Below are 17,529 nucleotides of genomic sequence, written 5' to 3' on the forward strand. Positions count from 1 at the left end.
TCTCTCAAGCAGTTCCCTGTCTCTCTTGAGCTGAGGGGCCCAGAAATGGACACATGTCCTCTATGCATTTTACCTTGGCAGCCAAAATAATTCTTGCTTTCAAGAGCATAATAACCACCTTCACAAGTGTCGCAGGAATCTCCACAAACATTAGATTTGCAGTAACAATGCCCATTTTCCTGTAAAGAAAACAATTTCATCAAAATGTTTCAGCACCTTTTTCAGAACCTTAATCTTTCAATCCTTCGAATTTCCTCTAATTCTAAAATGGAAAAAGGTTATAATCTCATCAAAAAGTATTATCTGGACATAACTTCTGTCATTTATCATATTCAAGAACAGATTAAAAATCAGATAAAATTAAGAAAAATTTTTTAAATTTCTCTATAAAACTGCTTCTTTGCTGTATAAGACCAGCCACTTTATATGCAAAAGCAATAATCACTACTAAGACTTTTACCTTATCAAATGCTACAAGTTAGTTATCTTTACAAAAATCAATTTAATTAATGTATTTCTTTTAATTTCACTTTACCTGTTGACATTCTGCAACTCCACTTAGTGTTCCATTTACATCACACTGGCATGCTGCACAGATGAAAAATAGACAATCTGCATTTCACGTTTCCAAGATTCTTTGCAGGAAAAAAAAGCCCACCACCCTGAATCTGCAATTCTGAGTCATAGTGCCCCAATATAGATTTTACTCTGGGAGGTTCAGAACAGCAGACAGATACTGGCACAAGGTGAGAAGAAAAAGCAAAAGAGAAAGAACGAGGACTTCTGTGTATGTGTGTTTTGAAGTGTTCTAAATTGTGTTTAACAAAAACAGTCTTGCATTTGGTTTTACAGGTGTCTTGTTTCTTAGAAACATGCCGACAATTGATGTGAAACAGTGCCTTCCAGCCAGACTGGCACCTTCTATTCTGCAGTGCTGGTCTGGGACCAGTTCAACTCTCCGTAGGAAATATAAATTAAAAAAATATTGCAAGAAGTTGCTATGCTGAACTAGAGGTTTGGTGAAACCCCGTGTTGACTCTGTGGCTGAAAGCAAAGCAGATGAATTACACGAAAGGTGCAGTAATTAATCTTGGAGGAGATGATTAGATCATACAATATTTAGAGATTTAGAGTCAAAGATGTAATGACAGTGGTATTGGCTCTAAGGCTACTCATCCTATCTAGGTGGCTGTTGCAGTGGAACAGCTGGAAAGGAAATAGCTGGGGAGAAAAAATCTTTAAAGAATTTTATCTTTATCCTTTTTAATCTTTAAAATTATTATCTGCCTGAAAAATACACACTCGCTCTTAGCAAATATTGAAATTTGCAAACAGATCAGCATTATATAGACATAAACCGTAACGGATTTGTCACACCCTGAAGCCAAAAGAAGGCTTTTCACTCCTCTACAAGCTAGGAGATGGTAATACATTAAAAAGTACCTTCTTCTCAAAACAATTAGCCAAATTCTGGTTTCAATGTTAAGGGCAGAAATCCTGTCTCACTCCAATAAAACAGCCACAGGGCTATTTGAAGTATACATCATTACAACTCAGGTCACACCCTGGTCCAGCACTAGCAAACACTCCTGAAATTATGGTCTAATTCCTAAAAAACTGCTGGTATCAGGGGTAATTTGGTGTTACAGTTAAGTAGCATGAAAAACATACTGTTAACAAGAGCTATGAAAGTCACTGAGCACCAGAGATGGCGACAGTGAATAAAGACGACTTTCAAAAGAATTTAACACATCCCGTAAGCCAAAGAAGTATGTCATGAAGTCGAACCTGTACATCCCTCAGGGTTTTCTCTGGCCAGGTTCCAGTACAACGGTTTGCATTTACTACAGGCAGGACCTTCAACGTGCTGAAGACATTGACAATAACCCTAATGACAAAAAGGAGTTAATGCATTCATCTGTTTCATGGAAAGGGTTCATCTGTTTCATAAAAATCATACTGCTCTTTAGAAATAAGAAAAAACTAATCTTATTAAGAGCTCAGGCAGTTTACTGAATTTTACAGATGCATGGAAACTAAGGCTAATTGAGACTGCTTAGATATTTTTGTCTCACGCTATTCACACAGGATTGTTCCACACTGGGTATTTTTTCTATATCTAATTTATTCTAAATGTCCCAAGAGATATACTTTCCAATTCTTTTATAGCCTTATTAGAACTGCTCTAAAGTATTAGCTGCTCTTCAAAAAAGTTTAAAAAATAATTTTCCTTTAAAATAATCATTTATTTTCATATCTATTCCTTCCTCTATTGGTGGAAGACAGACACAGCTGTATACATAAGCCTACACAGATACCTCTTCCAGCACTCAGACTTACCCTTGAGGTCTTCTTTGCCACACATTTAGCAATGACAGTGATTTCTGGTAATATGCTACTAGTAATAACCATCACTGTATTATAACAATAGAAGTGGAATAGCAACGATTACAAAGAGATATTAATTTTTTCAAGAATAATTTGATGCTGAAACAACCTGTTGCAACCCAGAAGCAGAAGGTCTTAGAGACATGCATAGGTTTCTATGCATATCCACATGTATATTTAAGTGTTCTAGCATACCAAGAAGACATAAACAGTACGCATATTCTACATTTAAAAGAGAAAAAAAAACATCCTCAACAGCTAATTGCACTGGTATGATCGAAGAAAAAACCACGAAGCTTATTTCAACTCTTCCTCTGCAAGCAAGCTCACACAATTCTTTCATAGTCTAAGAGCAGGCTTCAGATCTTGAGCAAAAAAATAAATGTGTTCAGCAAAGGCACGTGAATCATTGTCATGTACTGCTGGCTGCAGTGGTAGAATACTTACGGAATGAGAAACAACGCTACCTGAAGGGTCACATTCACTGTTGACACCTTTATGAAATTAAAAAAACAAACACAGTGAAAGATCTTTTGAAAACAGAGCTGTGGAATGTAGTAGTGCAGAAATACAACATAGCGGGTGTGAGTTTGAAAGGGCTTTTTAATATGTTACTGTGGAGGGATTCAAATTCTTTAAAGACCAGCAGAAGCCTTTAATAATGATTTTTCAAATGTGTGTTTAGCCTGGTTTGCACTACTTGATTTGGTATGCAAAGCAGTCACTCAGAAAAATATAGCACTAACCTACACAACTGAGAGATGTTCTCTTAAAGTTCCTGTGCCATCGTCTAAACCAAAGTTTTAATCTTACAGTTCACTTCTTGAAATAACACACAGAATGACAAACAAGCTTATCTAATATGTGATCCTGGTGTGTTCCTTCCCTCCCTCTCCACATTTCAGGAGGGTTCTATAAAACTTTGCACGCAGCAGCCTGCCCCAGAGAACGCTGGAAAAAAAAAACCAAATAGGGGCGATATGCATCAGAAGGGAGGATTTTTCCTCAGAAGCGTTACCTTTGCAGGAGGGGAAGGTGTCAGCTGCAGAAAAGCATCTGTCACACTGTCGCCCTGTGACGCCCGTTTGACACTCGCATTGCCCGGACAGGGGCTCACAGGTGCTGTGCCGGGAGCCCTCGGGAGAGCATTCACAAGCTGCACAACGATAAACACAGACAGCAGTGGCAGGGGTCACGCTCTAGGTACCAAGCAACAACTTTACAAAACTTCAATACTTCAGAGGTTTTGAACGCTATCTGTCTAGAGTGTTCTTCCTTTGTTTTTCCAATACATAGCTCCCAAGGTCCTCTGGTAATTCATAAGGTCCTCACCCCTGCTTGGAATCGACGGGTTTGGGGTGACTGGTACCATCTTGACACTGTTTTCTTCCTCTGTTCTTGACAGAAACAGATAGAATTATCTGGAACTGTAATAAATCTCTCTTCCTCTACTTTTTTGTCTCATCCTAAGTGCAGGTTTGGTTTTGGCTTTCTGCTTTCTTGATTTACTTATGGTTACAGAAAGCACAGAGCAAATTGTGTAATTAGACCTGCACTTTAAAATATATTGGCAAAATATATACATACATATATGTAAAATTATATGTCCATCACATCTTTAGATCTGAAGGCAGAAGAGGGCAGAAGCAAGCTTTGAAATACACCATGTCTTAGTGTTTCGGATTGTGCAATGAGTTACACACATGGTAAATAAGAATAATGCCACAAAAGAGAACAATTCTGCTACAGCCTAGGGAACTAATCCTTGCTCAGAGAGAGTCTAGGGGTGAAATGATTATTTTAAGTAAAGTAGTAGCCAGACTTCTAAAGAGAGAGAACAAACCTGTCACATTACTTTTTGCTGTGGTTGTGGTGATTAGCAATAGGAGAATTCTGAGGATACATTCCTTCTTTAGCACTAAAAAGCTTTTTACTTCTAGGAAAGAGCAATCCTGTTCACGATGATCAAGTAGCTTACTGATTTTAACGACAGAGCCTGCAGGTTTCCCGTATGTGAAAAACATACACACAACATTCTGGGCCTGATCAACTGATGCACATGGGCAGGAAAACTTGCTGATGTGATAGAAGATTTGCAGAGCCAAGGACTTCTAGCTAGGATTTATGGTGCAAAGTTGGCACATGTCAAGGGCACACACTAATGTACTTAAAAGTTTACAGGACAGTGTATCAAAAGCCCAAGCCAGTTGAAAAACAGCTTACATTCTGTAAGCTGAGTGAGCCAGAACTCATAAAGGTAAATACTCATTGCCTAAGCTTTAGATTTCATATTTTAAAAGAGAGATACAACTGCACCAAGGCCAAACATTGCCATGCTCACATGAACCACACTAGCACAGGAACAGCAACGATGGGTCAGGAAGCCTGGCCACTGCCTGGATCTTCAGCGTTACTGTTGCTATCTTTGGATGAAACAAAACTCTCATGGCTACATCCATAGTTTTACATGGAAATACATTTGAGAAAATTTATTTTCTTCTGTATTGCAGAAATAAGAAGGGAAACCCCAGTAAAAGGAGAGGGTTTTACTTACGCAAGCAACTGGGATAGCTGTAATAACCTGGAGCACACCGGTCACATCTAAGTCCAACGTAGTTACTATGGCACAGGCACTGACCTCTATGATCACATGTATTCCCCACTGAGCCAACAGCATGACAGTTACATTCTGCACAAAGAGAAAAAAAACCCATCCTGATAGATACACGTCTAAACCAGCAGTTATTTAAACCAGATTTTCCCAAAAAAAAGTTAACTTTGAATGTAATGCAATCATGAGGAAACCAAATGAACCATAATTTTACCACCAAAAATAAATATCCTGAAACAGATGCTTATACTGTAATTGCCTCCTCAATCATTGATAAGCAGGTTCTTAGTGCAATTCTGTAATGTTGAGTTTAGAGATTTATCTTGATGCCTGGCAAAACACACGTATAAGGGACATAAAGCCATCTTGCAATGGGAAGAGCTTCACAGCAGAAAAGTACTTAATGTCTTCAAAAAACAACCTCTGAGAAACACCATACACAACGCCAGGCTAGGTCTAATGGCTAACAAGAAGATCACTAGTAATGATGTACACGCACATGTTCACGATGCACAAATAAATGATGCACAAGGTAAAAACCTCTGACACCTTAATTCTGCAAGCTGGCAAGCAGTGCGTTGCAGGAATCTGCATGTAATACACAAGGCGTGCTGTCAGACTGTAAAAACCAACCTATCCTCAGACTGTAACAACAAACTTCTGTTGAAGTAGCCACTTTTTCTTAGGCTAACAGCTCTATCACAGACAAGACATGCTGTTCTATTGAGACAATGCTGGGCATTACACAGTGTCACACTTCACAGGTACATGAAGGGAAGCCCGGCTGCCAAAGTGTTGCAGTTAATCGCTTACATATTATGACTGACAGAAATACAAAACAAACACTGTCTTTCTGTTCCATGTCCATGTTCCTGGTTCCCCCTTTCGGTTCCTCTTTCTGCTGCAGCCAAGGACATCTGACTTTGCTGTGTTTACTTCAAAGACGCTTGGAAAGATGCAAGGTTTGCTAGGAAGTTAGTATAAGAGGAATACAAACACTGAAGCTTCCAAAACCATTACCAGCACCAGAGGCCATGCCCAGATGAACATTATATTGCGTTCTCTCCTCATTTTAATAACACTGATTTGTTTAAAGGCTTTATTTTCATATCACTCCTATTGAATAAAGCTTATATTGAGTCCAACAAAGCAAGATCAGAGAGATCAGTTCTAGCTGCAGCAGCCAGGAAGTTATAGATCTACCTCCCTGCTGAAGATGAAAACTCCAGAGAGGAATAGCGGGCTGGGCTGCTCACTTTCCAACACAGTTTGCAGTATGCTGCATTAGTTTAAGTTTAAACCTATGGCAGCTTATTTTAACAGAAAATCCTGTGAAATGCAGCAGTTTTGTGTAATCCCACTAACCGTGTTTTCAAGTATTTTTATCCATCTTTTGTATTTTTTTGCATGTTCATTTAAGATTTTACGTCTCGTTTCATCTTTCAGTGTTAGAAGTTCAAATGTGTTCAATATGGGTTTAATGTGCTTTAAGATTGCTACCTGATTCTGTTCTAAGAAAAAAACCCCAAAGTTAGAGTATTTTAAAACCACTGAACAGCATGTACCAACACAGAATCCTGATTTTATGTTTTTCATTAAACAATGTTAATCTACTCCAGACCACAAAATACAGTCATGTGGTATTTCTTTATTCCACCCACTGTGCTTGGTAACACAACATAACATATTCTTTTCAAGAGCATAAAGGACTCTGCTATCTATTCATAGGACATAAACAAGTACATAAGCCTAACAGGAAGAGGACTGCTATAGCCAACAACCAAAAATAACGAAAGAGAAGTAAAGCATAATGTTTTATACAAAGCTTGTAAGCTGTACAGGAAAGTACAGGATGCAGCAATATCCTATATTCTTTCTCACTGTAAAATTCACTAAGGAGTAAGGGTCTCTCTCACTGCAAAGGCAGACAAAACCTAGGAGCCAGGTAGGACTTGGTGGATTCCTCACACACATATAAATCTATTGTGATATTTAAGGTTACACTTCATCAGGGCTGATCAACCTTCCTCTCTTGTACAAGGCAGGCTAGACCTCGGTGGCAGCTCAGGTACTCCGGTGAAACCCTGTGGAAGTCATTCATGTGTGATGATTACATAAACAGAGATTGGCTTTGTGCCTGTCGTATGATCTAAAAATGAGTAAGAAATCACTGTGAAGGGCAAAATGGGAGCTTTGCATTCTCAGATTGACAGAACACACATTTTACAAAGACCCTCTGCTAGAGCAGATTAATGCTCCGCTATATTAACAGCTCCGCTATGCCAGCTCCTTAGCAGTCAAGCACGCTCTGTTGCTGTAGGCTTCCACGTGAAAAATATATTCCTCAGTTATCAGTAAGACAGGTGTGTTGACCGTGCAAAAAAAAAAGCCTGTGAGAAAACAAACTGTATACAATTATTCCTTACTATAGAAACATGCCTGGAATTAGTGCTTGGAGAATGAGAACGTATGAGGATTTCACTGTAGAAAACACGAGGCCCTTGTGCATTTACTCCTTGAACATTGTTTCAGCCACAGCAAAAAATGGTATCCGAAAAACACTCCAGTCTGCCTGCTCACGGTGGGGGCTGTTTGATGCTGGTGTGCGATCGGCAGCCTTACCTTGACAGGCAGGGAATGAGTGACGGCCAGGCTGACAGCTGTCACACTGAAGTCCCGCCACCCCGGCGCGACAAAGACACTTCCCAAGAAAATTGCAGACTTCGGGATGGGTACCCGCCAAGTGACATTCGCATGCTGCAAATGAGAAAAGGCATTTCAGAGGCAGCCTCTGCATAAGCTCTCCTCTTTTTCCTTTCTTTAAATGAAAAAAAAGCAACTTTCTGACGCTCGGTAGGACTAAAATCTCCCCATCAGATTTATTCTGATTCGTAACAGCTTTTACTGATTGTCTACGTCAGTATTAACTCAGCATCAAGGACATATTAATGAAAGAGCCAAAGAACCTGGCTCAAAATAACTATTGGATTTGACAAGAGTGTTGAAGGACTACACTCGGCCTGTCCCCACTGAGAGTCTGATTTATGAATCCCATATGGTATGAGAACTACTGAAAGTAATTCCATCTTTTTAAGACTAATATGAAACAGTTGATGGTTTGGATTTACAAGCTCAGGTGGGAGCGGTTAATAAAACACCTAAAAAGATAGTTCAGAGGTGGTTAATAAAGTTTAAAATGTCAGTTTTCCAGTAACAATTAGAAAGGGCAGCTTGATGCATCAAAGTGAGGTTGCAAACTCAAACTCAATTTTATTTAATTTTTTTAAAAACAAGGATAAGTAACAGAAATGTTCCCACTGGTATGCTAAACTTCATCATTGTTACTATATCCAGCCCCAAAGTGGAGAGTGGCAGTGGCATCACACAGTAGACAGTAATCAAGGAAATAGGGTCATTTTTAGATAGGAATCCCTCTCTCATCACATTTTTCTTCTTTGACTTTCATGAGTCCTGGGAAAGTCCCTTACGAACACATCTCCATGGCAAAAAACCTTCAGCCTTCAGTATCAAACTTGGGTCTGTACTTTGGGTACACTTGCCGAAGGGGAATGTTTGTCTTACCCTGGCAGAAGGGGTAATTAAAATACCCAGTGGCACAGGTGTCACAGAAAAAACCCCAAAATCCGGTTTGACATCTGCACTGTCCGGTATTTCCATCGCAGTCACCGCCCAGCACTCCTGCACCGTGGCACTGGCAGGCTGAAAAGCACATTTGTAAAGAAAACATTTACGATCTTAAAGTTCCTATTTCACTTGGAAGCTGAACACTGGCATTTACACAGGAGCACAGGCTCCAAGTGTCAAAGAAACTACGCCACTTACGCAGGCACCGGGGGCCAAAATATCCTGGTTCGCAGCCACCTTCTAGTTACAACAGAAAGGAAAAGAAAGAAAGGAACAAAGTTAGTGCACAAAAATCACGCAACTCCTCATATTTTTGCAGAGAAAAAACTGAGCAGTGGTCAGCAACCCTGAACTGACAAAACTATTTGTATGACCCTTACATGAAAATCTCAGTTAAAAAAAAATAACCTGTAACTATGCTTAGTCTGCCAGCACAAATTTACAACTACAGACACAGGAGATTCCACTTAAAGGCAGAAGATTCTACTTAAAGGCAGCTACCTTTCTTATGCCTTCTGACTCAGATGCTACTCATTGAAAATGTAAACAGCTGAAGATCTGTTTTCTCCTGTTTATATGTATTCACTTTTCTTCTGAGTTTTCTTTTTTCTTCCTCTTAAGAATATGTGACAGAAGGGGATATGCAACAGAGCATATGGAGAGGCTGACCATGGCAATTATTTTGGATGCTGTATGAAGGAGAGAAGTGGTACAGGAGACTGCGGCTTTGTGGGCTGCGATGGCAACTGCAGACACTCCCAAGAAAACAATTGGAACTTGTAAATACATACATGGATTCACACTGCTTATATCTAAGTGTCTGCTACATTCACAAAACACTTTTTCATTTGCCAACATAAACTCCAGTTCTATTAAAGCTCATAGAAATAAAGTGGAAGAATGTTGATTTTAGGATATGAAAAAGGTTTTGAGGCTTTTAAAAGTTATTAATCCTGAAGCATGTTACAAGTATGTACGTGATTAAGCACTAGCTGTATGTGTCCATCCTGTAGTATAACGATAAACACTAAAAACGATAAATCCACTGAGGGAATCATTGTAAGGATTTCAGGCAGCTTTGCAGTCGGCTGCAATGAATGAGAAGTATGTAGCTCTCTTAGAAATCAAGTCCTTCACTGCCAAGGGCAATGTACAATTTGCCAGGTGCAAGAGGACAGTCCAGAAGCAGAGGCCAGTTAGTCTTAAGAAAGAGATTTACAGCGCAAAGCAGCTGACAAGTTGTACATGTCAGAAAGTCTTGATGGATCTGCTCATAAGGGCACCAGACAAGATGGTCAGCCTCTTCTGCAGATGTTTGCCGGAGGCTGGTCAAACTTATTCTGATCCATAACTCTTTCTGGAAACAGCTCACTAAACTGTTCAATATGAACATGAGAGTAAGATGAAATTCTGGCAAGAACAAAGGCGCTTGGAAAGAGAAATACCAACAGTGGCAAAATTACTACATAAATCTCCATGAAAAAGCTGACACCACTGAAAACAGTGAAAAACAGCGACATGGGGAAAACAGTGAAAAACAGCGACATGGGGAAAACAGTGAAATGGGGGGAAAAACACACCAAGAACTTGCCTGTTAAGTCACCAGCCATAGCATCTCTTGGATTTGCAGAAGTAAAAGGATATACAGGAATATCTTTAAAACAAAAGAAACAATGAGATGTATTTTAAACAGACAAATTCATTTCATTAAGAATCATGACAAACAATGAAGTCATCTCCTGTCAATATAGAGAGCATGACACTCACGTGACTCTAGTAACTTCAGCCGAGTTTTCTTTCAGTTAGGAACAGGACAGGAGACATTTTAATTTTGATTTCCAATTCAGGTACAAACATCCCTTCTCAAAAGAACAGTATGAAAGGCCAGACACCATCTGGCAATGCTACCAGGTTGCTTCCCAGCTCCCTACCCTTTTGTGCAGAAAGTTTTCTTACGCTAAACAGCATTATGAGAGCTATCTAAGGAGCTCCACATTTGTTTCACGTTTTCTGCTTCCAGCTGAAAGTCTACCTCCTGCCATGTGGTGCTATCACTTGCTACCTGACCTGCCAGAATCCATGACATGTACAGTGCATCTTGGGAGCTTTTTATCTGAGAATCCTCCAGATTAGGAACGTGAAAGATATCGCAACATACATTACTCCCTTAAGATCAGATCCAAAGTTGATGAGCTACAAATATCAGTGGGACTTGGATCAAGGTCTGCCTGAACTGAACTTACTTAAAAATGTTGGATTACCAAAAGAGGATACATGAGATGTGATAATCTAGAAGGCACTGTACAGAGAGGATTTATTATAACACAGCCTTTGAATTCAAACAATATTCCATTTTTAATACTGTTTTCTTCCTTTGTTTTGTATTGATTTCCCTCTTCCTCCACCTTTGTCATTGTACCTCTTTTTAGTCAGACCTAAAGTCCTTCCCAGAACAAAACCTGTTTTATCAGTTGTCAGAAACATGTTTCTCCTGAGGGCACAAAACAATCAACCCACCGATGATTTTTAAAAATCTGTTCATGGGGTCACCAGCTTTTACACAGCAAACGCAATCCTTTTCTCCTCAGTTATTTTATATATCATCTGTTTATGTGGAAAATGTTTCATTTTCTTAATTCCTGATACGTAATGTTAACTTTCTTCTTTGAAGTAAAAATTTAATTTTCAATTAATCAATAGCGTCAGATAGCATTCTATTACCATTTTCAACAAATGGAAGCACTCAACAGTTCTGTGTCACATTGTTTTGTCTAGTATGTTTATTTTCCTTGGATTCCAGATTGTTTCAGATTTTTTAAGAAGTGGTTGAAGGAATGTGACTCCTTCTTTCAACCACATATCTACCCACAGCAAAAATAAGAAAGTATGGCTGAGAGCCTTATGCTCTGCCAGGAGAGTCTTTCCAACATTGTGCAGGCACTATTTGAGAATTAGTTTTATTTGTTTTAGAATCCTCCCAAAACCCACAAGCTTTGTTTACTCAGGGATGTAAGTCCCAAATCCTGGGAGGTGTCAAGGAGAAGACATAGCAATTTTCTTCCATCTTTCTCACTACAGGTATGTTATGCTTCCCAGCCCAAGTAATCTTCATACCTAAAGACTCTGAGCAATTTGTCCAAGGCTTTACGACTGTAGTTCATGACTAACCAAGAGATGATAGGCTGCAGCCTTGTTAAAGATGTCTTAAATGAACTCAGAATTTTAAGAATGCAGCACAATTTGATTTTCAAGTAAGCAACATTTTGTAAAATAAACCAGACTCTCTTCAGTATTATGACAAGTGATTTATCACACCATGTAAACATGTGAAGCTGAAATGCCAGATGTTTTAACCAAATCAAGTTTAATGAAAACTGTTAATTCTTTAAAGCATATTTAAAATATGGGGAAAGGGGCTTTTTTGTTTTTATACTTACGGACACAAAATGGATAACCATAGAATCCATCAGCACAGCGTTCACAGTTTTCTCCCTGGAAATTCTGCTTACAGAAGCAGCGGCCAGACCCTTCCTCACAGCCCTCTGCACGCTCCAAGTTACAGCTGCAGGCTAAGTAAGTATCAGCAATTAGGCACTCTTCAGAAAATAATTCATTTGTCTTTTACAGCAGTGCACAACGGCATTTTAATAGTAAATTTGCTGTCGCAAATGCCTCATTTTAAGAGGCTCATTTTTAAGAGGCTAACCCTGGTGTGCTGTTACATATTTTCCAAGTACTTTATATCATCCATTAATCTTTGTGATATCCCTTAGAAGTGGATCTATGTTATCTTCTTAGAATGTTTAGCTGTTTTTAATTCAGAAAGCTGCATATTATTACTCCTCAACACTGCAGCAATTATCTTTTTTGTGGCATCCACTTGTCTCTCTATATGGTCTAGGCAAAGCATCACACTCCATCCACCTTTCCTCATGTACCACGTGCAGTGTTATGGCAGCACACCACAGCTCTGGTGAGTTCTCGTTCATTTCAATACTCAAACATTACAAACTGTAGCTTCCTCCTACCTGTCACAAAGCTCCTTCAGCCTGTTTGTAATTCAACGCTTGTTGTCTCTTACCTATACTCCGTTCTGTGTTAAATAGCAATTATCCTACTGCAGCATTTACTAGTTGTTAGGTTCAGCACTGCATAAAATAGGATTAGTGACCTTTTGAGCTACAAAATGTAACTTTCAAGTGACTAAGAGCCAAAGGACACCTCACATGTACATCACAGAGCTAGAAGAGGCGAGTTCCTGAGGGTGGCTTCCTAGAGGTCATGCCACCTCACCGTGGGGTGTGTAGCAGCACTCCAGGCTTGCGTGATCCTATCTTCTCAATGAATTTTCTGGCTTACTTCCACCTATTGTCCTGCTGCTGGTCTGAAGCTTTAGGCTCATATGACACATAAGCTGAGAAGAATATCATTTATAGAGTCTAAAGCAACACAGAAAGTCATTTGCAATTGTTCTCCAACATATTTTGGCCACTCTTTCAGTTTTCCTCCCCAGAAGTTGCATCTCCTGCCTTGATTACAGCTAAAAAAACTCCCAAGCCACCACATGAGAAGATACTTAATAGAGAAGGACTCACGTATACAACCATCAGGAGCTTCCACTGGAACACGGTAAGGACGATAGTAACCTTTTGCACACCTCTCGCAGTTAATACCAGCTGTGTTATGCTATGGAGAGAAAAAAAAACAACAAAAAGAGAATATGAGATTAAAAAAGGAACTTGGAAGAATTAAGAAACAATAACATCCTTTACCTGTTTCTACATACAACTAAGAAAGGACAGGAAAAAATGGAATACAATCCCAGTAAAGACAATGTTCATCATCTGGTGTTCTTTAACCACCTGTTCTTTACAGATTTCTAAATCACGGTATTCTCACATAGAGCAGCTGAATTTTACATTAAAAGTATTATAAAAAAAAAACCTAGGGGAAAAAAATCCCTTTTCCCTATCACACTTTTTAATGCTACTTTCTTCTCATGATGTAGATATCACATTCAGGGAACTGCATCACAAATACTTCCTCATGCTATATAGTACTTTTTTAATACCCTATGCCTAAGATCAGCAACACCAAAATAAACAAAAATGTGATCAGTCAGGTCAGCACAAAGCAGATCTTCCAGTATAAAAGTATGTATCTCTGTAAACATGTGTTTTCAGGCACACAATAAAAACATAGTAATTTGAACTACAGCAAAAATACATAACCGCCCTGTGAACACAGTCCTGAGTGTATTTCAACCTATGAAACAAAGCTCTCCCCTGTGGTGAGGCAGCAGGAGGAGCAGCAATGGATGCACCAGCTGAGCAGATCATGGTCACGAGGCATCCTGACAAGCTCCTTGTCTTGTGAGCAGGGAACCAGAGGGGGAAGCTTTGCCCTGGAGCAACCAAGGCAGCGTTCTCCAGCTCCCACTCACGGTTTAGTTCCTCTTTAGGGGGTGCTGCAATTCAGGGCTGTGCAGGGACCCAGAATTTGATGGAGGTCCTGGTGGGGCAGTACATGAGCAGGATACCTAGGAGGCTGCTGGAGCTCCTGCTCGGCGTTGACACTCTCAGTTAGCACAGCAGTTTCAGGTTCCGCTCCCAGCTCTGCCAGAAGCCTCCTCCAGCATCTTCAGAACCAAACTACCATTGGGAAAGGCTGATGCCAAATCAGGGAGGGTGATGCTCCCATGGCACAACAGGTGGAGACACAGAAGTTGTTGCAGGATCTTTGCTCAGGACTTTGCAGGGCTACCTGCAGACCATGCAGCAATGGTCTGTACACACTGCAGGGCACATTCTTTCCGGACTACTGGTGCTGACTCCTGTGGCACATCAGAGGCCCCACCCCAAAGAAGAGCTCCAGGAGGTAGATGCCACTGCCCAGGTCTGGGGCTGTAGAGCATGCCTGGGCCTCTCCCCAGGGCTTTGAGCAGGTGATGAACCTGTGTAGAGCTCGAGGGTAAGGATCAAAGGACAGACCAGCACAGCTGACGCTGCAGTAGGTGTCTGCTACAGACCATCTGAACAAGAAAGCAAATGAAGCCTTCTTTAGGGAACTAGAGAAAGATTTGGTACTTGTGAATGACTTTAACCACCACAGTATCTGCCAGAAGGGCAACACAGCTGAGTGCAAGCAATCCAGAAGTTATTCTGAACGAGTTGAAGACAATTTCTGGATGTAGAGGTTCACAAAGCATTTAGAAGAGATGCTCTGTGCAAACTGACACCTACTAACAAGGAAGAACAGGTGAAGGCTGAGGGCAGCCTTGGCTGCAGTGACCTCAAGGCTGTGGATTTTAAGATTCTGAGACAAGTAAGCAAGATAAATGGCAGAATTACAGCTCTGGGCTTCAGAAAAGCAGATTTTGTCTTGTTCAGATAACTGTTTGGCAAGATCCTGTGTGAAACTGCCCTGGAGGAGAAAGGGGACCAGAAGAGCTAGTTGGTCCTCATGGACTATGTCCTTAGAACAGAAACAGTTCTTTCTAATGCGCAGAAAGTCAGGCAAGTATGGCAAAAGGCCAGCACAGACAAATACAGAGCTCCTGATTGATCTCAAACCCCAAAAGAAAGTACACAGAAGGTGGGAGCAGAGACACCGCCCACACATGTAGGAGTGGAATTAGGAAAGCTAAAGCTTGGCTGGAATTAAAACTAACAAGGGAGGTGAAGTGTAAAAAGACAGATTTCTAGGAGTATGTCAGCAGCAAAAGAAAAGCTAATGGGACTAGAGACCCATTGCTCAGTGGGGAAGGAGATCCAGTGCACAAATCATCTTAGAACACATGAAGGACAAGAAGGTGATTGGATGTATTCAACATAAATTTACCAAGGGCAAAGTATGCCCAGTCAGCCTATTATCTCTGTGATGAGATGTCCCCATGTGTTGCCAGGTCTAGTCGAGAGGTGGCGTTCCTGCCCAAAACAGGGAGGTTGGACTAGATGATCTCTAAGGTCCCTTCCAGCCTATGCCATTCTATGCTTCTATGATTCTATGACTGGTGCTGTGGATAAGGGGTGGGCAGGGCCAACAAGATGTTGAGAAACTGAAGCACAAGGCATCCAAGAAGAGGCTCTGGGACAGCATTGAGAAGGGAGAACTTACTGCTATCTATAACTATTTGATCAGAGGATAGAGAGGGGATGGAGCCAGACTCTTCTCAGAGGTGCACATCAACAGGATGAGAGGTAACAGGCATGGATTGGAACATGGAAAATTCCAGTTTGGTATTACGGGAAAAAATTCTGTCATGAAGGTGGTCAGACACTGAAACAGGTTGCCAGGAGTGGTTGTGGCATCTCCATCCTTAGAGGTGCTCAAGGTAGACTGAAGAAGTCACTGAGCAACTGATCTAATTAGAACTGCTGTGAGTAGGGGGTTGGACTATGTAATTTCCAGAGCTCCCCTGTTATGAGACTCTAAAGAAACTGAATCTATCTTTGTATGCAACATTTTAATTCTACTTCTTCATTCAAGCATCCATTCCTAACACTTTTTTACTAACACAAACAGAAAAGTGAACTAAAGTTTATGTGCTTTATCAATGAAAAAAAAAAAGCTATAAATAGATTTATAGTAAACTCATTTAATCCAGCATAACTTCCACAAAATTAGGTTACAAACAATTAATATCAGTCATATAACCAGGACTCATAGATTTAGAATAATTTTGCTCCTTTCTATGCTGGAATATAGGATATAGGAGAAATGTTCTTTCATGAACAAAGAGCTGACAGGAAGGATCAGCGTGATAAATCTTACCAGACCGCATGAACAAAGTTCTGCACAGAAATGTCAGCTGGAGGACAAAGAACATTTCTTCTACTCATGCTAGTAAAAATAACAATCCTCTCTTCTGAATGTCTTTTGACAAAATCTGATTACACTGTGACAATAAGATAAAAAACACACCCCATAAATTTTACTGGATATTTCCCTTTTTCATGTCACTTAAATAAAGCTATATTTTTAAATACACAGCATGGTAATACATAAATCTTGATACATAGGTTTCATAGGAACATAGGCTTGATGATAATTCTCCCTCTGAATCATGTTTTGGTCAGCTGCTTGTCACCATACTGCTGACGACTTGACAACCAAAGGAAGACAGACTTCCAAATAAGTATGACTGTTAACCCTGAGATCACTGCACCAATAATTAATTTAGGTTGTTAGGGACCTCAGGAGGCCAGGTGGTTCAAACCCACTCAATACAGAAAGAAATCCAAGATTATCTCAAGTTAATCAAAGCCTTGCATTATCTTTCCTGATAATAATTAGTCAGAGTAGAATAAAAGTTACTCAGGATGAGTTTCCAAGAACCTATTACTCACTAATGACAGATACAGTGTAAAGTTTCTGACTTCAAATTTGCATTTGTCCGCTAAGACAAGCCGCTAAGACAGTTAAGGAGCTGGAGCATGTGGCACGTAAGAAGAAACTGAGGGAATGGCTTTGGTTGCCTTGGACAAGAGATGTTTGAGGTAGGCACATGTGTCTAATGGCAGTTTTCAGCTACCTGAGAGGGGTTTATATAAAAGACAGAGCCAACTCTTCTCACACATGCATGGCAAAAAGACAAAAGCCACCTGCCACAAGTTGCAGTTGAGGAAATTCCTACTGAAGAGTGAAAAAAAAAAATCTCTTCACAATGAGAGTGATTAAGTGCTGTAAAAGACTACCTGGAACTCTACCCTTGGGAATTTTTAGACCTCAATTGGACGTTTGTTGGTGCAACCTGATACAACTTTGCATCTAGCCTTTGCATCTGAGGACCTGCCCAGATGACTTCCAGGGGTCCCTTCTACGATCCTGTACTTTTTTCAATGCCTATAACCTTCTCTCTTGCTATAACCTGTGCCCTCATTTAT

At 40.2% G+C, this 17,529-nt stretch overlaps 1 protein-coding gene across 1 annotated transcript in view; it reads right to left on the bottom strand.

The window, feature by feature from the left end:
• Positions 1 to 17,529, bottom strand: part of LAMA3 (laminin, alpha 3) — a gene marked incomplete at both ends in the record, with an annotated part of 94,434 nt that overhangs the window by 56,121 nt on the left and 20,784 nt on the right. Inside the window, 13 exons of the mRNA XM_009874669.1 lie at positions 74 to 179; positions 536 to 588; positions 1,789 to 1,888; positions 2,836 to 2,882; positions 3,407 to 3,544; positions 4,943 to 5,077; positions 7,023 to 7,083; positions 7,622 to 7,756; positions 8,582 to 8,719; positions 8,843 to 8,884; positions 10,225 to 10,298; positions 12,082 to 12,213; positions 13,240 to 13,330. Coding sequence (XP_009872971.1) covers positions 74 to 179; positions 536 to 588; positions 1,789 to 1,888; positions 2,836 to 2,882; positions 3,407 to 3,544; positions 4,943 to 5,077; positions 7,023 to 7,083; positions 7,622 to 7,756; positions 8,582 to 8,719; positions 8,843 to 8,884; positions 10,225 to 10,298; positions 12,082 to 12,213; positions 13,240 to 13,330 — 1,252 coding nt within the window. The remainder of the gene's footprint in view (positions 1 to 73; positions 180 to 535; positions 589 to 1,788; positions 1,889 to 2,835; positions 2,883 to 3,406; positions 3,545 to 4,942; positions 5,078 to 7,022; positions 7,084 to 7,621; positions 7,757 to 8,581; positions 8,720 to 8,842; positions 8,885 to 10,224; positions 10,299 to 12,081; positions 12,214 to 13,239; positions 13,331 to 17,529) is intronic.

Source organism: Apaloderma vittatum, unplaced genomic scaffold, assembly GCF_000703405.1.
Source record: "Apaloderma vittatum isolate BGI_N311 unplaced genomic scaffold, ASM70340v1 scaffold5718, whole genome shotgun sequence".
Lineage (NCBI taxonomy): Eukaryota > Metazoa > Chordata > Aves > Trogoniformes > Trogonidae > Apaloderma > Apaloderma vittatum.